General features: G+C 37.6%; 1 protein-coding gene across 2 annotated transcripts; it reads left to right on the forward strand.

Annotated features, from left to right (window-relative positions):
* Positions 1-7,373: 7,373 nt before the first annotated feature.
* On the forward strand, positions 7,374-20,269 carry LOC136252390 (uncharacterized). 2 transcript variants are annotated; one of them, XM_066044816.1, is made up of 6 exons: positions 7,374-7,512; positions 14,017-14,262; positions 14,978-15,058; positions 16,044-16,774; positions 17,436-17,792; positions 18,881-20,269. In XM_066044816.1, exons 1-6 carry the CDS (start codon positions 7,440-7,442, stop codon positions 20,129-20,131), a joined length of 2,739 nt encoding a protein of 912 aa, XP_065900888.1. In that variant the 5' UTR covers positions 7,374-7,439; the 3' UTR covers positions 20,132-20,269. The 2 variants fall into 2 exon arrangements, with proteins under 2 accessions (XP_065900888.1, XP_065900889.1); XM_066044817.1 differs by lacking the exon at positions 7,374-7,512 and adding an exon at positions 7,935-8,149.
* Positions 20,270-20,690: the final 421 nt, after the last annotated feature.

Genomic DNA, 20,690 nt, shown 5'->3' on the forward strand with positions numbered 1-20,690 from the left:
TCACATAGATGTTGATGGCAACCAAACAGTTAAGTTGGCTGTATGATTTTCTTAAAAATTAAGCATAATGGACAGAATAATGTAAATATCCTGACACGTGTCAGTTAAAAGATCAATGTGGCCCTACTGTCTGTTAGGTGTTTGATGTAACTGTTATAGTGACATACACCTAAAGCACCAAACTATTTTTTTCCATAGGCAGTTGATCCTTTACAGAACCTGAAATATCACAAATGGAAATTTTGTTGCAAAACATGATAGCTGAGGCTTACCACTGATGAGGACACTTGAACACTGCAGCATAGCATGACAAGTTGAATTAAAAGTATAATAGATATAGGCTGGTGTGTCTACAAGTACTTACAGTGCTTTAAGCATGTAATGTTTTCCTATTACTTTAGACGTACTACTATTTTAATTTGTGAATTGATTATTGGTAAAATCAGAATAAAGATACAAGAAATATTGTAGTCATAATTTATATATATATATCATTAGACAGCTGTCTAACCACAAGATATTTAAAATATGGCTTACCATGCATCATCAATGTTATGGATGGAATTTCCATGAAACATCACTACTTGCTATTATCCTGTACTATAAGTTATGTAAGTCTGATATGCTATAATCTTGCCCAAAATGGTTTAGGAATTCAAATTTCTCAAAGTTTTCGTCTATTATGCTCTTCAACATTTCAGAGTATTTCACTACAAAGTGACTGTTCTATTAGAGAGTATCGATCTAAGGAGCTATGTACAACAGTTTTCGCTAACTGCTTTATTAGAGAGTGTTGATCTATTTTCATGGAAATAAGCTCCATAGTTTATCTTTGAAATATCCAGGTAGCATTATGTTGGGATAGCACTCCAGCCTAAATTTAAATATTTTAACAGGCAGAATAGTATAATTATGATCATCTTATACCTAGATACATGTCTCATGATCAGTAGGAGATTGACAACCATTAATAATTATTGTGGTAATCTTATTATGATTGTTATGATTAAAGTACCTGGTAAAGGCAGAGCCTGTATACCAGAAGGCCTAAGATGTTTATATTAACTGCACTAAGTATGTTTGAAAAGTAGGAGAAAGAAGAAAAAATTCATGACTGGATCTGGGCAGCCTCGAACCTGCATGCAGTCATCCAATTAACGCTCGAACGCTTACAGGAGTCTGCCAGGCGGTCAGGATATTTTCTTCTTACTATTTTCATGTATTTGTATCCATAGGAACTTGTGACATGCTGGACTGTTTTAATTATTAGAGTGTGTTATTGAGATAATACTTTACAAAGCAGCCAGCAACAGTACTCTTTTACTTCTACACAGCTACAGCTACTATAGCAAGGAATATGCTTATGGATGGCTAGGCACCACCTTATTATAATGCTTTAATAGTGCTGGCTCACAAATTCACTCTATTTTGTAACTTAAATTTTGTCTCAATTTCCATGTGTTGTACTATAAATTTCTAAAAAGGTAATGTTTAAAATGAAAAGAGATATTGTGATTTTTCTTAATGGAAAGTAAGTTAACTATTTGGCAGATTCATCTTAATACTTAATAGTAATACAACTGTCACATGTCAGATAGTCACCTGAATGTTCTATTAGAGTTGTATATTACCAGACTGTTCTCTTAGTATATGTTAAGTACTGTTGAGTTTCCATGACATACATTTTCATAGTAGTATGGCATGATATATATAGTATGTTAGCATTACGTTTGATGGCTACAGCACCCAAAATTATACCAGCATGATCACTGGGTGTCTGAAGATTTTAGATTCAGTAAAGTCAAGAAAGGCAAAAAATTTGGTGTACCGCACATCCAATGCAGAATAGCTAGTTGGATTATGCTCAGGAGCTATTTTTTTTATTGGTGTATATCTGACTGTTGTATTAGAGTAAGTGACTGCTCTATTAGAGCATCCATGCAAAAACAGCTAAGCTGTAAAAATGGGTTCAGTTTCAAAACATTTATAGAATTACTCTTATGAGCATACCAATTTACTTGATGAATATTATTATTAATTGGTAAAAAGGATTAAGCGGTCACATACTGGTGATGCTGAAGATCATTTACATAATTATGGTGATCTTGATGAATGGAAGGCCCCAAATGCTATACACTGTATTAATAAAACTTAGTCAACGCAAATTTCAGATGGAGGTTTTGATGAGAGCAGGAGTATTATTCACTTTACATGGCATTGGTCCAACCAAATTTTTGTTAGGTAGCCAATGGATCTCAGATTTGTCATTCTCCCGTATTAGTCACTTTTTTTGTCGAATGTTACATGAGGAGGCTTGAAGAGATTGGGAACTTCTGATTGACGAACTTCTGATTGACGTTGACAAAGCTGTTGGATCACTGGATTAAGGCAGCCAAAGACTTGACAAAATCAAATCTTTGTATTTGTAATGGTAATTTTTACACAGGGAGCTAGTGCACTTAGTAACAAAATACTTTTAAAATTTTTTTTATGAGGACTTTACAGCACAAGTGCTGAAGGTCTGTAGGGCATCTGGTCCTACAGCCTGTGTTCTGTAGAGCCCTGTGAGCAAACATACACACAGAAAGAGTAAAATACAACACACATATCTATAACTACAGTACACACAACAAACACAATTATTGCTATGCATACACACACAAAGCAAATATACAGAATTAACGACAATACAATCTTTTAATTGACAACAAACTAGTAACCCCTCAACAGTTGATGCTAGATTGTTCACAAAACAGAACCACAGTAATAGAAACTCCTTTTCCAAAATTGGTAGAAACCTGGGGAACAGAGGTGATTGATATATATTACAGCCAACGTGACCTTAGAGTATTGAAAAATGCTTTGTAAAACTTTTAGATGGAGAAAATTGGTGTATGTACTTAAAAACTTGAATAGCAATATGGTATCGTCGATGCTGAGTTAAAGTAAAGAACTATCTGGTAGTAAAAGATGATGGTACTGTATCTTCTTAATAAACTTGGATAAACAGCACAATAGTAAGCAGCACAAAAGTATTATACAGTACACAGAGTACTGCTGATGGTAGTGACCCATAGCAAAGCAACTCCAGATCTCACTCTAGAGATTATGTTAGAGATGTGTAAAGTCCTGGACAGTGTAGTGTCAATTATAACTCCTAGATCTTGAACAGCATCTACTTAAGCCAGTAAAGCGACTGAAAGATTAAGTGATTTATTTGTAATTTTCTGAGACTTCCTATGATCAGCGGCTGCAGTCTTGTGTGGTATCTGAGGCGATGGTGACTTTAATTTGATTTGAAACGTCAGTAACAGAAAGGTAGCTACACTACACTTTCAGCCAGCTACACGTACCAGTTTTTGATTTGATTTTTGATTTGATTATAACTTTACAGTACTGCATACAGGTGTACAATAATTACAATCATTGGTATTGGGGGTAGGGTACTGAAGGTCAGAGCTAGCGGCCACTAAATAAAAGAAAGAATAACTTACCATCATTATAAATAAGGGGGGGGGGGGGGCAGGGATTATTGGAGTATCTGCTACATGGGCATAATGATGTAATTAGTCTACTGCAGTTACTCCAGTTAAAAATTTGAGAAATACATTCATTCAATTGATCTTCACACAGAATATAACCCTGCCCTTCACTGACTGGCATTATTCTGAAAGTGGCTCCTCACACACAGCACTAGAATGAGTAAACCCATCACCATGCTGTTTCTGCTTTCTTGGAGATGCTTTGAACCCATCCAGAAGAAAGCTGCCAGATTAAGATTCCTAAATGATTTTTCCAGGTACTCTAGTGTTTCTGATATGTTGATCTCAATCATGATGTTGCTTAATTTGCAGCAAAGAAAAGTCCGAGCTAAACTCATAATAGTAATGTACATATAAATTCATGATTGAGATTTCTTTTTCCCTTAATTGTGACCATTAAGGAATGGATACTATCAGCAATTATTATTAATGATGAACACTGACTCATATATATTTTCCTTCCCACCTGTATAATAACCTTTGGAACCCCTTCTCCCATATGGCTAATTCTCCCTCCTTAGATCAGTTTTGACATAAATTTTGCATACCTCAGTAACTTATTAATTTTATCATGTATGATGTTTGCACAGTAAAGCCAATGAAGAATGAATACTGTAAAAATATGCTTTCTTCGAGACTTTCGGCTTTCTTTGTTTATTTATTTATGTATTTATTTATTAATACTTTACAGGACTGTACAGATCAGCATACAAAATTAAACGGTTAAATTACAGACCTGAGGTCTACCTGGCAGTATCTTGCACTAGTAGCCATAATTAATTACTTACAAATTACGATTAGCTATAGCTATACTAAGGGGTAGCTATAAAGAGTACAAGTTACAAGTTAAAGAATAATATAGTTTGTAGGAGCTTGAATGTTTAAACATTTGGAGCAGGGTAACGGAAGTAAAAAGTACATAGATTATACAAAATTGTTTTTTTTTTGTTGTTTTTTTTGTTTTGTTACAAGCTATACAGCAACAAAGATAATAATATAATAAACACTTAAACAGTGGGCAGAGAGACAAACTCTGCCCAGTCCTGGGATGATGGTATTGTTGCCATTACAGAAGCAGCATTGCCACGTTGAACATCAATGGTAGGGTCCGCAATGCGAAAAATCGATATCCTCCAATCAACTACCTAACTATTGTCATGTGCTAGGCTAAGTGTAACTTGAATAACACCAGCGTGGCAGCCAAGTTTGTCACTTTCTTCTGGTAGAAAACGATACAAATGTCTTAAAATCACGTGATTTTTAGCTGCAGCGGTTCGTAGGGTTCTTCGTATGCCACGATATTCACTCTCAACATTGTTCAAGTAGTCTATCATCAACTCAAAGTATTGGTGGTTTGATTTTATTGGTCAATTTCTGGTGGCAGCACGATCTGTGCAGCTTTTTGACGACAGACAAAATGTTTCTTCCTCTGGAGCACAAGACAAGCAGAGCAGCAACTGCGCCGTGGGTCAGCAATGACCAGTACTAGGTAAAGTACCTGCATGCAGAGTATGGTTATAATTGAAGCTTGTTAGCCATCTGGCTGAGCCATCTATATGCTGAAATTCGGCCAAAATGACGCGATTTTTGCGAACAAATACCAGAATGGTTGATACATCAGTAAGACAGTCTCCAACAGCAAGGATACGAAGCTTATAAACACCTAACAATACGGCTATCTCGCCCAGTAAACGCGTAGAGCAGTCCAATGCATGAAATAGGCACTCACGTGATTGATATTCAAATCTCCGAAAATACAACTATAATCTATTCCAATGACCTTAAAATCACTTGGAATCAAGTGACAATCAGTTTGTGTGTGTTAGGTTCAGCATCTCGACTAGCCCAGCAGTCTAAGACTTTTCCTACAATACCATCATAGTACAAAACACACCTGCACTGGCCCAGACCACGTCTGAGTGAACAATTAACACAATATTTACAAAAGGAGCACATTGCATGGTTCCTATTCAGAAATGATAGCGATTTCATGGATATTTCCGTAATTTAAATTTCAATCACGTGAGTGTCTATTTCATGCACTGGATTGCTCTATGCGCTTACTGGGCAAGATAGCCGTATTGTTAGATGTTTATAAGCTTCGTATCCTTGCTGTTGGAGACTGTCTCACTGATGTATCAACCATTCTGGTATTTGTTTGCAAAAATCGCGTCATTTTGGCCGAATTTCAGCATATAGATGGCTCAGCCAGATGGCTAACAAGCTTCAATTATAACCATACTCCGCATGCAGGTACTTTACCTAGTACTGGTCATTGCTGACCCACGGCGCAGTTGCTGCTCTGCTTGTCCTGTGCTCCAGAGGAAGAAACATTTTGTCTGTCGTCAAAAAGCTGCACAGATCGTGCTGCCACCAGAAACTGACCAATAAAATCAAACCACCAATACTTTGAGTTGATGATAGACTACTTGAACAATGTTGAGAGTGAACATCGTGGCATACGAAGAACCCTACGAATCGCTGCAGCGAAAAATCACGTGATTTTAAGACATTTGTATCGTTTTCTACCAGAAGAAAGTGACAAACTTGGCTGCCACGCTGGTGTTATTCAAGTTACACTTAGCCTAACACATGACAATAGTTAGGTAGTTGATTGGAGGATATCGATTTTTCGCGTTGCGGACCCTATCAATGGCAACTGTCTGAATCAAAAATTGGGTGGCCCTATTATCACCAGACTGTTCCATTACCCGGGAACCTATCCGCCTCACTAATGAGCGTGCACATGATCCCCAAGCACCCAGAGTCTCAACACATAAAGGGGAGAAGTGAAATGATGGAATCAGAGAAGAATACTTTCTGAACTTAGCTGACTCTGCAGAGTTTGCCAGCAGGCTGTATAGTAAAAAATAATTCTTTGTAAGGGGGCATCTCCAAACTGATTTTGGTACGCTTAACGTCATAATGACGCTAACTTTAGACCCCCCCTCCCCCCTCTCCTTGACGTCACACTATGAAAACAATGCATTGACAATAGAAGCACAAAACGTTATATTCTTTACCTGAAAATATAGTCTACAAGCAGTATAGCTGCTTAATCACGTCAATTCCTCTATTCCGGCTAGCTGTTTACACTATAACTGCTTTAATAAAAATTTATAACGTCATGGCCTGAACCCCCCTCCCCCTTAACGTCATTATGATTGTTATTATCTACTTTACCAGTTAGGCACTGGAGGGTGTACACAGAAGGCAGAGCCTGTTCGAGGTGTTTACCCATAGCCTAGGAGCGTAAGCGAAAATCTTTGAGCTAAATATCCTAAAGTGCACAGCTGAAAAACAGCTTTTGCTGATGCTGTCTCCCTGTTTAAATAACATTAAAAAATAATAATAATAAAATAAAAAAAGTGAAGCGGGACAAATACCTAGAAGGGGTGAAAAAAAGCCAACCCCATCGTGACTTGATCCGCAGGCCACCCAGATTCCGGCCAAGCGCCACGCTCGGAGCCAATTTTGGGGAGGCCACCTAAGTAGGGAAATGTTGTTGTTATTATCTACTTTACCAGTTAGGCACTGGAGGGTGTACACAGAAGGCAGAGCCTGTTCGAGGTGTTTACCCATAGCCTAGGAGCCTAAGCGAAAATCTTTGAGCTAAATATATGACGTTAAGCGTACTAAAATCAGTTTGGAGATGCCCCCTAAGCCTTGATTCCTTTCCGTCAATTCCACCGCATCAAAAACAGCTGGCTACTGGGTAGGTACCTTTCTTTTACAAAGCATACTATGTCTATATATGATGTTTCCGTTTCCTTGTTTTCAGAATCCCTTGAATTGTGTTACGTACAAAGTTGGAGGGGCGGGATCACGTGCATTCGCATGCTTTAGTCTTCGTACACTGGTGTGTTGCAACCATTCTGCAACTAGGAAGCGTTTAGAATGGATGTAAAAGGAGATGCTCTTGCAAAACGAGAGTTGGAGGAATCCATGGAGGAATTCAGAACTACGAAAAGTAAGTGTATAGCTAGTTTGTATTAGCGTGTACCGCGAGCTTCCCGCCGTGTGAGTCTGCTAGCTTCCTTGGCTAGCTTTGACGGTGAGATGCATTGTAGCTCAGCACATACATTCGGATATGGATAGTGGAATAATCAGGCAACGAAACAAGTAGGCATGATAAGTCGTGTAGTACGCATGCATGGTATTTTGGCGGTTATCAGATATAGCTACCTGGCGGCAGGTCTGGCTACTGGCGTATTTGGTGGTCTACTTCGTCATGGACTTCCAAAGTCTTGCGAAATTTTCAACTGACAACCGTGCCCACGGAAGTAGCTAACTGGACTGCACTGAAGCTTTTTTGTTTAGCTATTTATTTATTATTTATACTTCCCCGGAGCAGTCAGCCCTGCTGGTATGCTCAGGAAAAAAAAGTTACAATATAAACCAATTATCTAATTACAAGTGCAGTAATGTGATTGTAGAAGTGACGTAAACAAATCAGAGTCAGAGGTTTCAATAATATTAAGTGGCAAAGTGTTCCATTCTTTAATAGTTCTGGAGAAATAACCGTTCTGATGTGACCTTGTGGATGAGGATGGTATGATGAAATGTAATGGGTACGGTGGTACATGATCTGGTTGCTCTCATTGATGGTAAGTAACATGATGGAATGGAGACAGCAAGCTGGTGTGATACAGTGCCTTGTGTAGGATTTGTAATCTAGACAGGGGCGGATCTAGGGGGTGGGCTTTGGGGGCTGAAGCCCCCCCCCCCCCCCCCCCCCCCCCCTTCACTTTTAGGCTTTACTTGATCAATATGCTGAGGATTACAATGAAATTTTGTCTTAGCATAATTATATGATCAGTAATACAAATACTCATAAACCACCTTATAAACATCTTTCCAAGGCATTATTAGTGGATTTATGCTAAAAGTTATGCAACAAGGACCCGGATCAGCACTGGAGGTGTACAAGATCGAGATACTCTAATAGAACAGTCACCTAACTACTCTAATAGAACATTCAGCGTAAGCATAATAGTTGGTCCTGTTATGGTATTTTTCCAAATCTTCCTGTGCCTACACATACAATGAAGTGCATTGGTATGTTTAAAAGGCTTGTTCATCTACTTGTGTAGTTATTACCGGTACCAGTATGCTTAATTCAGATACACAATTTCCATTGAAAATGCTTTCAGATTCAATCTCGTATCATTCAAATTTTCCAGTTTCAATATTATCATGCATGCAATTGTGAGAAGGTGCATCATGTGCTTGGTTGTCTGAACCTACCCAAACCTTTCCATTAGCAAATGCTGCAGAGAGCCATTATATATTTAAAGGCAGTATATAAAATATCTACAGGCATAAATATGCATTTATGTGGAAATGTCTCCAAATTGCTGTATTTTAGCATCAATATTTCAAAATGTTCCAGGGGGGAGGCATTCCCCCAGATCCCCTATTTCCAGCATTCCACCCAAGAGATTAGTACCTTGAGTTAGCCCCCCTTTTGTAAATCCTAGATCCGCCCCTGCTAGATGGCCAGGATAGTTCACTTAACATTGCCGAGACTGAGCTAAATCTACTATAGCCATTATAAATCTATCGGGCTGCACGGTGTTGTACTTTTTCTAATTGTTGGATTTGTGAATCATAGTATGGATCCCACACAGCTGACGCGTATTCCATTTGTGGTCTAACCATTGTGAGGTATGCCAATTCCTTAACTTTTCTTGAGCAATTACTGAGGTTGCGTTTCAAAAAATTTAGAGTTTTTGTTGCCTTTGTTACTATGGTGGATATGTGTGAGGACCAGGATAACGATCTGTTAATTAAGATGCCCAGATAAGAGTGTTGTTCAGATACTTCTAAAATGTGGTCATTCGATATGTAATCATGTGTGATTGGTAAAGAGGTCCTTGTGCATTGCACTACGGCACATTTGATGACATTAAAGTTTAGTTGCCAAGTGTTAGCCCATTCAGATAACTTGTCCAGATCTTGTTGGAGCCTGGTGGTATCTTCTCTGCTATTGACTATTCTGTAAAGCAAGCAATCGTCTGTGAACATCCAAAGAGGAGAATTGATATCTTTTGTTATGTCATTTATATACAATGACCCTGACAGTTCTTGTTCCTTATTGCAAATCGGATTAGCTACGGATGTACATAAATATTAGCAGACTCAGTTTTATGCGGAAATTCAATATAGTCTAGTGTAAAATCGCCCATCCTGTTTACCCATTGGCATTTCCTTCTACATTATAATATTATAATACTGAGGTAACCAACTTAACACTAGTATACATTACTTCTTGCATATTAGCTAGCTATGTATATTACCAAACTAAATATTAAGTTACCAAACTAAATATTAAGTTACCAAACTAAATATTAAGTTACCAAACTAATTATTAAGGAACCATTGCTTACAGCAATACTAACTATTACTGAGTAGTTACCAATTAGACCTAGAAATACATATGTTTCACACATAACTTATCTTGTTTATTAGACATCACCAGTATGATAGTACTATTATCATATGTACTGTATATTTGGAAGAATATCACCCCAAAACCAGCCTTGCAATACCTTCATGGCATTGGTGGAGTATAACCATGCTCAAAAGTGTGTAGTGAGTGGCCAAAAATGCTTCCGATAAGTTGCTATGGAATTATTTTTATTTAGCAGAACTTTCTACTGACTGACTGACTGACTAACTAACTAACCACCTGATGCCTTCAGACAAGCATAACTCTAAGGCTATGGCCTGATATTTTCACTGCTAGATGTCGTTTCAGCCTGACTGCTGCCTTTTGGCATACCGCAGTATGTACAATGCATTTACCTGTGTCCTGCTTTGCGTCCCGATTATCTTGGCTGACAGCGCAAGGTGTTGATTCGTGGTAGTGCCATGTGATGGCTTCCCATACATTTGTAAAGGGAGTTGTCAGAGTTTTCTAGATTGATTGCAGAGGTACTTCTCGTATTGTTAATCATTTGTAATGGTGTGTAATGGGCTGAACATAGCTGAAAATGAAGCGCAATGGCACTTCGCTTTTCAGTAATAATTAATTGTTGGGGCACACATTCAGATGCAAAATTGGCATGTTTGGCATCATTCTTCCTTTTGAGGTATATAGGGATAGACTGACTGGAGTATAGGGATAATGTCCACTATGCAGCTATATAGGCAACCTCTCTTAATTCACTATAGTTTTTAGCTATTCCCTTTGTGATTTTGCCATCTATTGCTTACATATCTATATGTACTCCCTACACTTTCAACACTAAAATAGTCCATTCATTCTCAGTTTTCTTGTATAGTATAAACATTCAGAAATAGTAGTTGCAATGAAACTTCCTTGTGTATGTGTAGTTGTCAACATAATGTTGTTATGAAATAATATTCCCTGGAGATATTAGAAGACAATATAGTGCGTAGCCACAAATTATGTCACTAACTGTGTCTACTGAGGTATATGAAGGAAAGCAGGAAATTTGGCTCTTATGCTAGACATAATGCCTTTTATAGTAATAGAAGATTTGATATCGTAATAGTGTGGGTATATATTTGACATCAGCACTTACCTAACCAAGCTACTTCCCTATTAAGGATTTTGGTTTAACCATGTGCAAAGTCACATTACTTAAAATAGGACAAGTGCATATAAGCTAGACTTGATTATGCAGTTATAGGCTTATGTCTCTTCAATTATGTACATATCAACATTTGTGCTATGGTAGTAAGTGGAGAGTACAGTGTTGTGAAGTTTGCAGTATACACACATCAGGTGATCTTTGCAGGGTTATCTGCATGTATATCTAAGATTTAAATGCTACAGGATAAATGGGATACTTAGTGTTCAGCATGCTTGATCTTCATGATGTCATGTGACATATGCTATAGAGCCACTGCAGATAAATTTAAGGGGAACTTTACATTAACCCACAACAGAGCCTTCCTCTTTGAGTGTATGTTGTTGTGATTCACTTGAAGTGATGAATTCACACTATTTCCTTATTGCTTTAGAGGAAGGAATTAATATAGCTTGAAAATTGCAAAGGTGTCTATTTAATGTGGTAACCTGAACTGAAGTGAAATATCTTTATCTGAACAAGCCAGCAGTGATATTACAAGGCTGAGGGTTACTACTGTCAATTACGCACAGAGTATGAGTTTCATTTTACTTTCACAACCACTTGTGACAAAGAAATAAACAAGAATAATGTCACGGTAGTAGAAGTGTTATAGAAAAGACTCGCTTCACTGCCTGTAAACAAGTATGAGTTGTGTATGTATTGCCCAGTGATGGATATAGAAATTTTCAAAGGGGTTTCACATTTAGGCAACAGGGGCAGACCTAAGATACTCTTATGTGATCATTAGTGGAAGTCACTCAACAATACTCAGTATGCGAAGTGTGGTCTAACCAGGGGCAGGGCCGCCCACAGGGGGGGGGGGGGGGGCAACTGGGGCATTTTGCCCCGGGCCCCAGCCTGAAAGGGGCCCCAGGAGGCCCCATGAAGGGCCCCCTGAATACCTGTTTAAAAGATCGATATACTCTAATAGAGCAGTCAGATCTAAATACTCTAATAGAGCAGTCACAGTATTCTTCAGAGGAGCAGTGTAGCAAGCTTATAGATAAGGAGATATGGTTGGTGCTGGGTAATTATTGTCATTGCCAGCAGGTTGTGACCTTTTTTTTTTTTTTTTTTTTTTTTTTTGGTCTTCACCTTACAACTTGGGTGAAGGGCCCCACTTTAACTCTTTGCCCTGGGCCCCTTAATTTCTCTGGGCGGCCCTGACCAGGGGGGTCTTGGGGTATGCCCCACTGGAGAATTTGCCTTCTGAAATTGAATTTGGAAATACCTTTGATTTTGAATTAAACACTACAATTATAGATTAAACTGCATGGTATTATTTATTGTCCATCTCAAACGGTGGCAATTCTAAAAGCTGGTGACATGCAGATGGCAAAGCAAACCAAATGCATGGGACACAACTAAACAGTACATAATTTACATGTATCCAGTCAGTAAACTCCTGATTTCCTTCCATGCACTTTGGATTTAGTGATTGGATTTAGTGACTGAATTTATCGGCATAGGTTCTCCTAGGCCTACTAATTGTATAAGTTTTGGAGAAATTTTCAGAATAATTACCAGGGGCGGATCCAGACTTTTACTAGCTACCTACTGATATAGCAGTAATATTTCATAACAAAATAATCACTCTCCTGCAATGTTTCACTGTTAAATCTTACCATTAAGCCAAAGCCTTTTCAAGTAGTACTAATTAGTCCAGTGACGGATCTAGGACTTTTAAAAGGGGGTTTCTGAAAGTTGGTGTATCTGAATAAGGTGTCTGATGAGATTTCTCCAGAAAATTTTGAGATTTTTGAAGCTCTGCATGAGATTGGATTTTAGGCTACTTTTAGTTAGCAATTAGCTACATGCTTTAAACTGTAAATACTATAGCTAACTATAGGGAAAAGATGGTGACTATAAGCTGTAGCTTTGATTGCCCTATTAGAGTAGTTACTGTACTTGACTGCTCTATTAGAGTATCTCGATTGTTTTTAATGCAGTGGGAGCTGAAAAGTGAAATGTTGCTGAGGATGAAATAGCTATAAATGGTGTTAGTTAAGTGCAGCTGCATGCATGCTACTGAAATACAGTGGTATATAGTTGTTTGATATTACAAATTGTCAGTACAACAATGTTTGTGTATTTGTGACCCGGTCTGCGAAAAGGGCTCTTATAGCCTTTCCAATTATCCATGTTTGGCTAATCATAACTCCTAATCTACTAAAGCTATCACCATGTAATTACACCCACAGCTACTTCCAGGTTAGGGTTGTTGAGTGACCAAATTGTAGGCTTGTACCATATTCACCAGTCAAGTTATGGGTTACCATATATATGCAATTGGAAAGGCTATAAGAGCCCTTTTCGCAGACCGGGTCACATTTAGACTTCCACTGAGCTAAATTTAAAAGGGGGTTTCTGTCGAAACCCCAGAAACCCATCTAGATCCGCCACTGTAGTCCTAATATCTAAAATATTAAAATGATATTTATTTTAGAGGTGCTTATAGAGGTCACCTGAAAGGGGTGGTGCCAGAATCATGGCATCAAAAATTAACTAGGCCATTAGCTACCAGTATTTACAACTTGATTGCTAGTCTATAAACTAGGTAGTTTCACCAACCTGCATTGCTCCATAAACTGATTTTGGACACACGCCTTAGAAGTTAGAACTGAAACCAATGTAACCACGGTGACCTGTATCTGCCACTGTTGCCAGTTTAATGAACCAAATAATGTGTAAAGTGATCTGAATTTTATACTGGGTGGGTTATAGACATACAGCCTTACAGGTGTATGGGATATATAAGATTCAGATCTCTGCTAATCATCTTACCAGTTATGTATAGTGTGTTGTTTTGCGTGCATGTAGCATATACAAATACATGTTCATGTTTATAGATAGCATAACTTATCCTGTTATAGGAAAGGAAAGGCCTCCACTAAAAGATATGGCCAATCATATAGTACCAAAATGGGCCTCAACATGGAAGGAACTGGGTGTGCATCTTAACATTGAAGATCACTTGTTAAGGAATATTGAGAAAGATTTTTCTAATGATTGTGAAGGATCATGTAGTAAGATGTTACAAGAATGGTTGGATATGAACAGGAATGCATCATGGGAAGTCCTCATTGACGCATTAGACAAACTAGCCGAAAATGCTAGAGGTACAATAATTATGTATATATAATTAGTTTATAGCTGCCTATCTGCCTGATATATATTATATGCATGTTCAGCCTGTTCTCTGTTGGCCCTAATCATAGTCATGTAATTGTATATGTGGATCAAATCCTGCTATTTGCTTTATGCTTCAGCTGCAGTCAGGATTATTGAAATAAGAGCCTCAATTTGAAGTTTTAATAAGAGTCTGTGAACTTAAGGAAAAAGGAAGTTTACAGGAAGTACTTATATTGTTTGTGTATTTCTAAAAGACATTTCTCTTTTGAGAGCATACATGTTTTTAAAAACATTTCCTACTACTAACAATATGTTGAGGATAAACTATAATACTTGTTTAGGGACTATTGCAGTTGTAAAACTACACCATGATTAAGTTTGGTGAATCTGGTGAACTGAAGCACATTCAACAAAATTTATATGTTGCATATTAATATTGTATGGATTATAAAATTGCCCACAAACTTTTGTATGCCAAATTGCTGGACATGTTGAAACATTAAAGTTTGGTTTTGCCAAATGTTTGTGTACATAAACATCTAAGCAGTCTGTTAGCTTATGAGTGTGCATGCAGTATTGTATACAGTGTATTGTGTCTGTCTGTACCCATACACAGCTAACAGTGTGTATAGCCATAATAATAAACATGAGGCGACTCTACCTAGACAAGGTATGATGCATATTGTACTCTTTACTTTTTAGAGGTGCAAAAGTTGCAACAAGTTCAGCCATCCATAATGGATCTCCCAAAGAGCCCAAGAAGGCCCAAAAGTCCATCAAACAGTACGTTTACTTATTTGTAAGGTTGTATGTAGTTTTGTCTTTAAACCAATTTTGTGTTGGGACTACCTGACTCACTGATGCATAATTCGACCATGGATAAAGCTACAGGTTTGATTTCTTCACTGTTCGATATCACTTTTGGTGTGAGGCATACTTTTTTGCCAACTGGAAGCAGTAGCTACAATACACGCATCACTGATGTGCCTACCTTTGTCCTCCTTTGTGCTCTACTTCTTTCTCCATTCCCGCTTGGTGGTAACTTGAGGCATGACTTCAGTGCCTTTATTTTCTGTAGTGTGATTGGATTGCTTGCAGAGATGCTTCTTCATTTGTAGCACTGGAACTGAAGCCACTTCACAATTGATAGTCAGGGCGTGCATGCAAATTGCAATTTCCATAGTGACTGGGCCAATTGCAGAGGTGCTTCTTGTACTGTTCTTCATTTGTAGCAGCACTGTATAATGGGTTTGGCTTTCTTTATCTTTCTCTAACCTCACATTTTCCCATGACTTAGGTGCACGTATGTCAATATCACTACAGTCTTTGTGGTGTATGCTGCGTAGAATAACTTCTTTGGTGTTTATTCATACTATTTTGTTCAGCAGGACTCCTCTCTCTGTCTTTCTAGCTTGTCAGCAAGGACATTTACTGCATCCGTGGTCTGGAATGAGATCTCACATGGTTTTTACGTATAGCCACCTATTCAGTGGGACTTAATGTGCCATATGCATGTACTAGGTATTTCAACACCCAAGGAGGTCCAGTATGCTTTCAATGTGAAAGCATTGAGCTATGCATGCATGCCTTCAACCTCCTTTGTGGTTTAGTTACTGTTTAGTTCTTCTAAACTATATAATGCCAACTGTGTATGCAGTATTTCTGCTGAGGGATCTCACATGTATGCACCACACTTTCACTCACTTGCATGTATGCATCTACATAATAATATGGTACTCATATTTTAATCTACATATTATTCTTATAGCTAAATCACCTAGCTGTTGTGGAACAGATAGCAAGAAATCTATTGAGTGTGATTTAAAAAATCAAGCAATCACAAAATTAAAAGTGAAGTATATCAAAGTTGTCAACAAGATAAAGCAGACCATGGAAGAAAAGCATTTTGATGTTGATGAGCTAATAATGAACTTGTCGGCAGCTGATGAGGATAATCATACGGTGTTTTCCACTGATGTTGCATACAACACAATAAAAACTATACCTGACTTGTTCAAGAAGATTGGGCAATACTGCAGTGTCTATGATTATGAGCTCCTACAAGTGCTTGTTGAGTCAGTTGATTGTGAAGAAGCCATCAAACTACTGGAAGGGTTTACCGAAGAACTAAATAACTCAATCATCAATGAGCTAGACCTACTGCGGATATTCCAAGAACAACCAAAACCCACTCAATTAATGCCAGGGACACACAAACTGGTTATTAAGTACACTGGAAACATATGCACACTGCCAATGAAAAATATGATCCAACGTGTTGTCTTTGAGTGCTTCAAGTTGAAGCCAGGCTCAGTTATCTTAAGAGGAATAGAGGAAGGATGCATTGCTCTAATATATCAGATATCTGCAGCAGTGAAGTCTTACCTACTACACTACAAACTTGGTCATCAAGAGTTTACACTGCTGGCAACGCACAAGATCAAGTGTGTAATTGTTGATGGTACAGAAATACAAGTGCCACCAGAATTTCTAGAAAAGGTATGTATGTACAGCGTAGTTATATGTGCTAATAATACGTTTATGTAATATTAAAGTGACGTATATGTCTATATACTGTTTTATGTTATTGCGTTCAGAGCCCTGATTTACACAATCTGAGTACATCATATTGCAGTATAGCCAAAGGCTGTTCTCATTCAGATGTAAAGTACGTGGCTAAATACGTGATCTAAGTAGAATTACTAATTTTGGTACTGCAATTGCAAAAGGCAGACGATATACCATAAACAGTTCATGTTTTGGTATTATGTATCAATTTTGACTTTTTCATAGTAAGACAGCTCTTAAAAAGCTTTATCAAATTCATCACAGCATGTTTGCTGTGACTCAAGTTTGGTGAATCAGCACGCAAAACAGGTTGGCAGATAAAAATTTGGCAAATTGATCATGTAGCCAATAATACAATCTGCAAAATATAGTTTGGTGAATTTTCTAAGTTCACCAAATTTTCATCATTTATGGTATATGAGGCCTAACTGAGATATCATCTACAGAACAGTATCTTGTTTGAACTATATAAGGATGACAAGTTGCAAGCATGTTTAGGTACTATGTAGGTTACATACAATGTAATGACGTACATACAGTACCTATAACTCTATCATAGAATTTATGCTAACTTTAAATACCTCAACTGTAGGCAAATTTGGCATCTGTCACACAGATCACATCAAGGGATGCTGATTTCAAAAAGAACATGTTATCAGCACAACTAGACAAAATTGCTGCTTCTCTGAGTCCTGAAGATCTAGAGGCTACCTTGTCAACACTGAGGACGATTTTTGACAACATTATTCAACACCCAAATGATGACAAGTATCGTCAAATCAAACTGGCTAACAAGACATTTAGCAGCAAAGTGTGGAGGTATCCTGCTTGTGAGGAGTTGATGAAGATGAGTGGGTGGGTAGAGGAGGATGATCATGTGAGACTAAGAGATGCTACCCATTTACAAACAGTTCATTCTGCCATATGTGAAAGGATTGGTGTTCCTCATGTAAGTCACTAATAAGGTGTTAGTTAGGACACTTGAGAAAGTAAATTATATAATAATATGTACAGTTGTCCTTCCTTTGGTGGTCCAGTGGGACTTTCAATTCTGGGTTTCTTAAATTTCATCTGTAAGACTTGGAACAGCTCTCTGCAGTCACTATAGTCCTGTATGTACATGGGGAATTTTTGTTCCAACTTCTATATAGTTTGAAAGCAACTGAGTAGTATACAGACATATCCCATGATGATGTTCCATGAACAATGACACCATGGGGTGTTGAGGCTTTTATATACGGTAAACTTATCATGTAAAATGTTATCACTTCACAATAGATCATATTGCTGTACGTATTATTGTTCTATTATTATGACTTACTCATCAAAGGCTTATGCCTTTGAAAATTATAATAACCTTAACACAGTAAAATTTCCAGACCCACTGGTGACTTGATTGTAGTGACCAGCATTAAAGATGTCTTGACCTCAGCCTATCAATTCTCCCTTATACCTGGGCATACTTACTATACTACTATTAAGACAACCGAGGCAGCTACCTAAGTAAAAATATTGATGAAGAGAACTAGTAAGATCACGATATAGAGCAGTCTCCCTACCCTTGGCTAGCTATAGGCCTACTAAAATCTTCTCTTTGAACCATTGAGCATACACATATTACAACAGTCAATCATCTGTAATAACACATGCTTTGAAGGAGTTAAAGACTCCATCCAGTCCTATATATAGGCCAATGAATTTTGTGCAATTTTTTTATAGAACTGCACCGAATCATTCTTTTAACTATGTACGTAAGTATACTAGTACAGTTAATTGTTGTTGCTACATGTTTACCTGTTGACCATTTCAAGAGTAGATGGTGATATGTTGCCAAATTTTGTCTACCTAACATATTTGGAACTCTGGTTGTACGGTAGCAGTGAAAAATTGAATTTCTTTAAATTAGAATACTGTAGCAGTTAGTTTCTTATGCTGCAAAATTCAAATTAAAGGCCATAAATTAAGGGCATATATATGTATGGCAAAATATTGCATTACTAGATATCTTCAAAGTATTCACTACAAATTATTTTATAGGAGCCATCAGGGGTTAAAGTCAAGGATCTTGTCACTTCCTCAGCAGCTACAGGATCACAAACTACGTCAGAAGTGATACATTTACTGTCCAAACAACTTGAGAAAGTGATTGCTTGTTTGCACCCTGATGATCGCAGGGCAACTCTGAAAACATTAAAGGAGTGCTTTAAAAATATCTTTCAACACCCAAATGATGACAAGTATCGTCAAATCAAACTTGCTAACAAGACATTTAGCAGTAAAGTATGGAGGTATCCTGCTTGTGAGGAGTTGATGAAGATGAGTGGGTGGGTAGTGGAGGATGATCATGTGAGACTCAAGGATGACTCACGTGTCCGTATCATGTCTGATCTACTAAACATAGCTTACAGACAGGAATGTCCTAAGCAGGCAACGTCTCAGACTGGGGTACTGTCAGTAGAACAGTTCCAAGCATTGATTAAAGCAGTATTTAGTAAAGACATTGTTAAGGTTGATGGCTTCTTGCAGAAGTGTGGTATCACTAATGCTGGTAGAGTCTTTTGTGAGGATGACTGTTCAGTGAATCTTCTTTTTGCTGCCATCATCACTCAGCAAATTGAACTTGCACAGCTGCTGTTTGACTACTATGATGTGGATTCTTATGAAATTGATGGTTTTTGTGCTGATCCCAAGCCCTGTGCTTATGCAATGTTTGAGCATGCATCAGATGAGTTTATCATTGAGATGATGTCTGTCATGCCTTATATTGATGTATGCTCCAAGTATGATGGCTACACCATTTTACATGCTGCTACCATGGCCAATAGCCTTGATGTCATCTCCTTTTTGACTGGTGACAATTTTAATTTCAAATTAACTACTCCTGATGACCACTTAGGACGTACTCCACTTCATACAGCTTTTCTCAGTGGAAATACTAAAATTGCCCAATGTTTAATGGACTCTGGTGCTGATACATCACTTAAAGATATGTGCTTCTGCACACCTCTTGATTACCGGATTGGAGACCCCAAAATGATTGCAGATTCACATCACCTACAAAACCAAAGAACAATTCGCAGCGATCCATTTAGCATTGAACACAACTACTACCTTAAGCTTGTCAAAACTGAAATGGATCCAAAAGATGCAGTTTCTGTCACCATGACAGAATACCCAACACTTATTAACAAGATTGTATCTGTGTCACGGCATGATGATCGAGATCACATAGTCAAAGAACTGGCAGAGTATCTGATACAACGTCCTGCAACTGTAGCATTACCTTGAATAGTGATTACTATTATAATTATGTACACATTCAAATTATATAATTTACTTAGCTACTTATTAGATGTACTTTGTAAGTTTTACCCAGAGTGATATACAAATTCATTTTAATAATTATTTGAAGCATTATTTTACTGAGTTGACTGTGGAAGTATAATACCATTACCTGGACTGGACTGGACTGGACTGGATTCTGGATGAACTAGCAAGTCTATTTTTATATGTACTACACTCTCCCGCATACATCAAACTGATGTGCATAGCTGTAAAGGATAATAAAATGTTAATCAATTACTTATTTACTTAATTACTTACTTAACTAAGTACTGATTATTTTACTATTCTATATTTACTTATTATTAAGTAATAGTTAGAGACCTATCACGAGGATCTTCATGATTTTAAAAAGCCAAGGTTTTTAAAGCCATGAAAATCTGAGTGGGCAGTCTTTAACTGATATTTAAAAATGGCGTGGGTGTATTTATACTAGTAGATAAATAGATTGATTGTGGGTCAAGCAAAACATCATGTCATCATATCTTGCACAAAATGTAAACTC

This window comes from Dysidea avara, chromosome 4, assembly GCF_963678975.1.
Source record: "Dysidea avara chromosome 4, odDysAvar1.4, whole genome shotgun sequence".
NCBI classification, from domain to species: Eukaryota; Metazoa; Porifera; class Demospongiae; order Dictyoceratida; family Dysideidae; genus Dysidea; species Dysidea avara.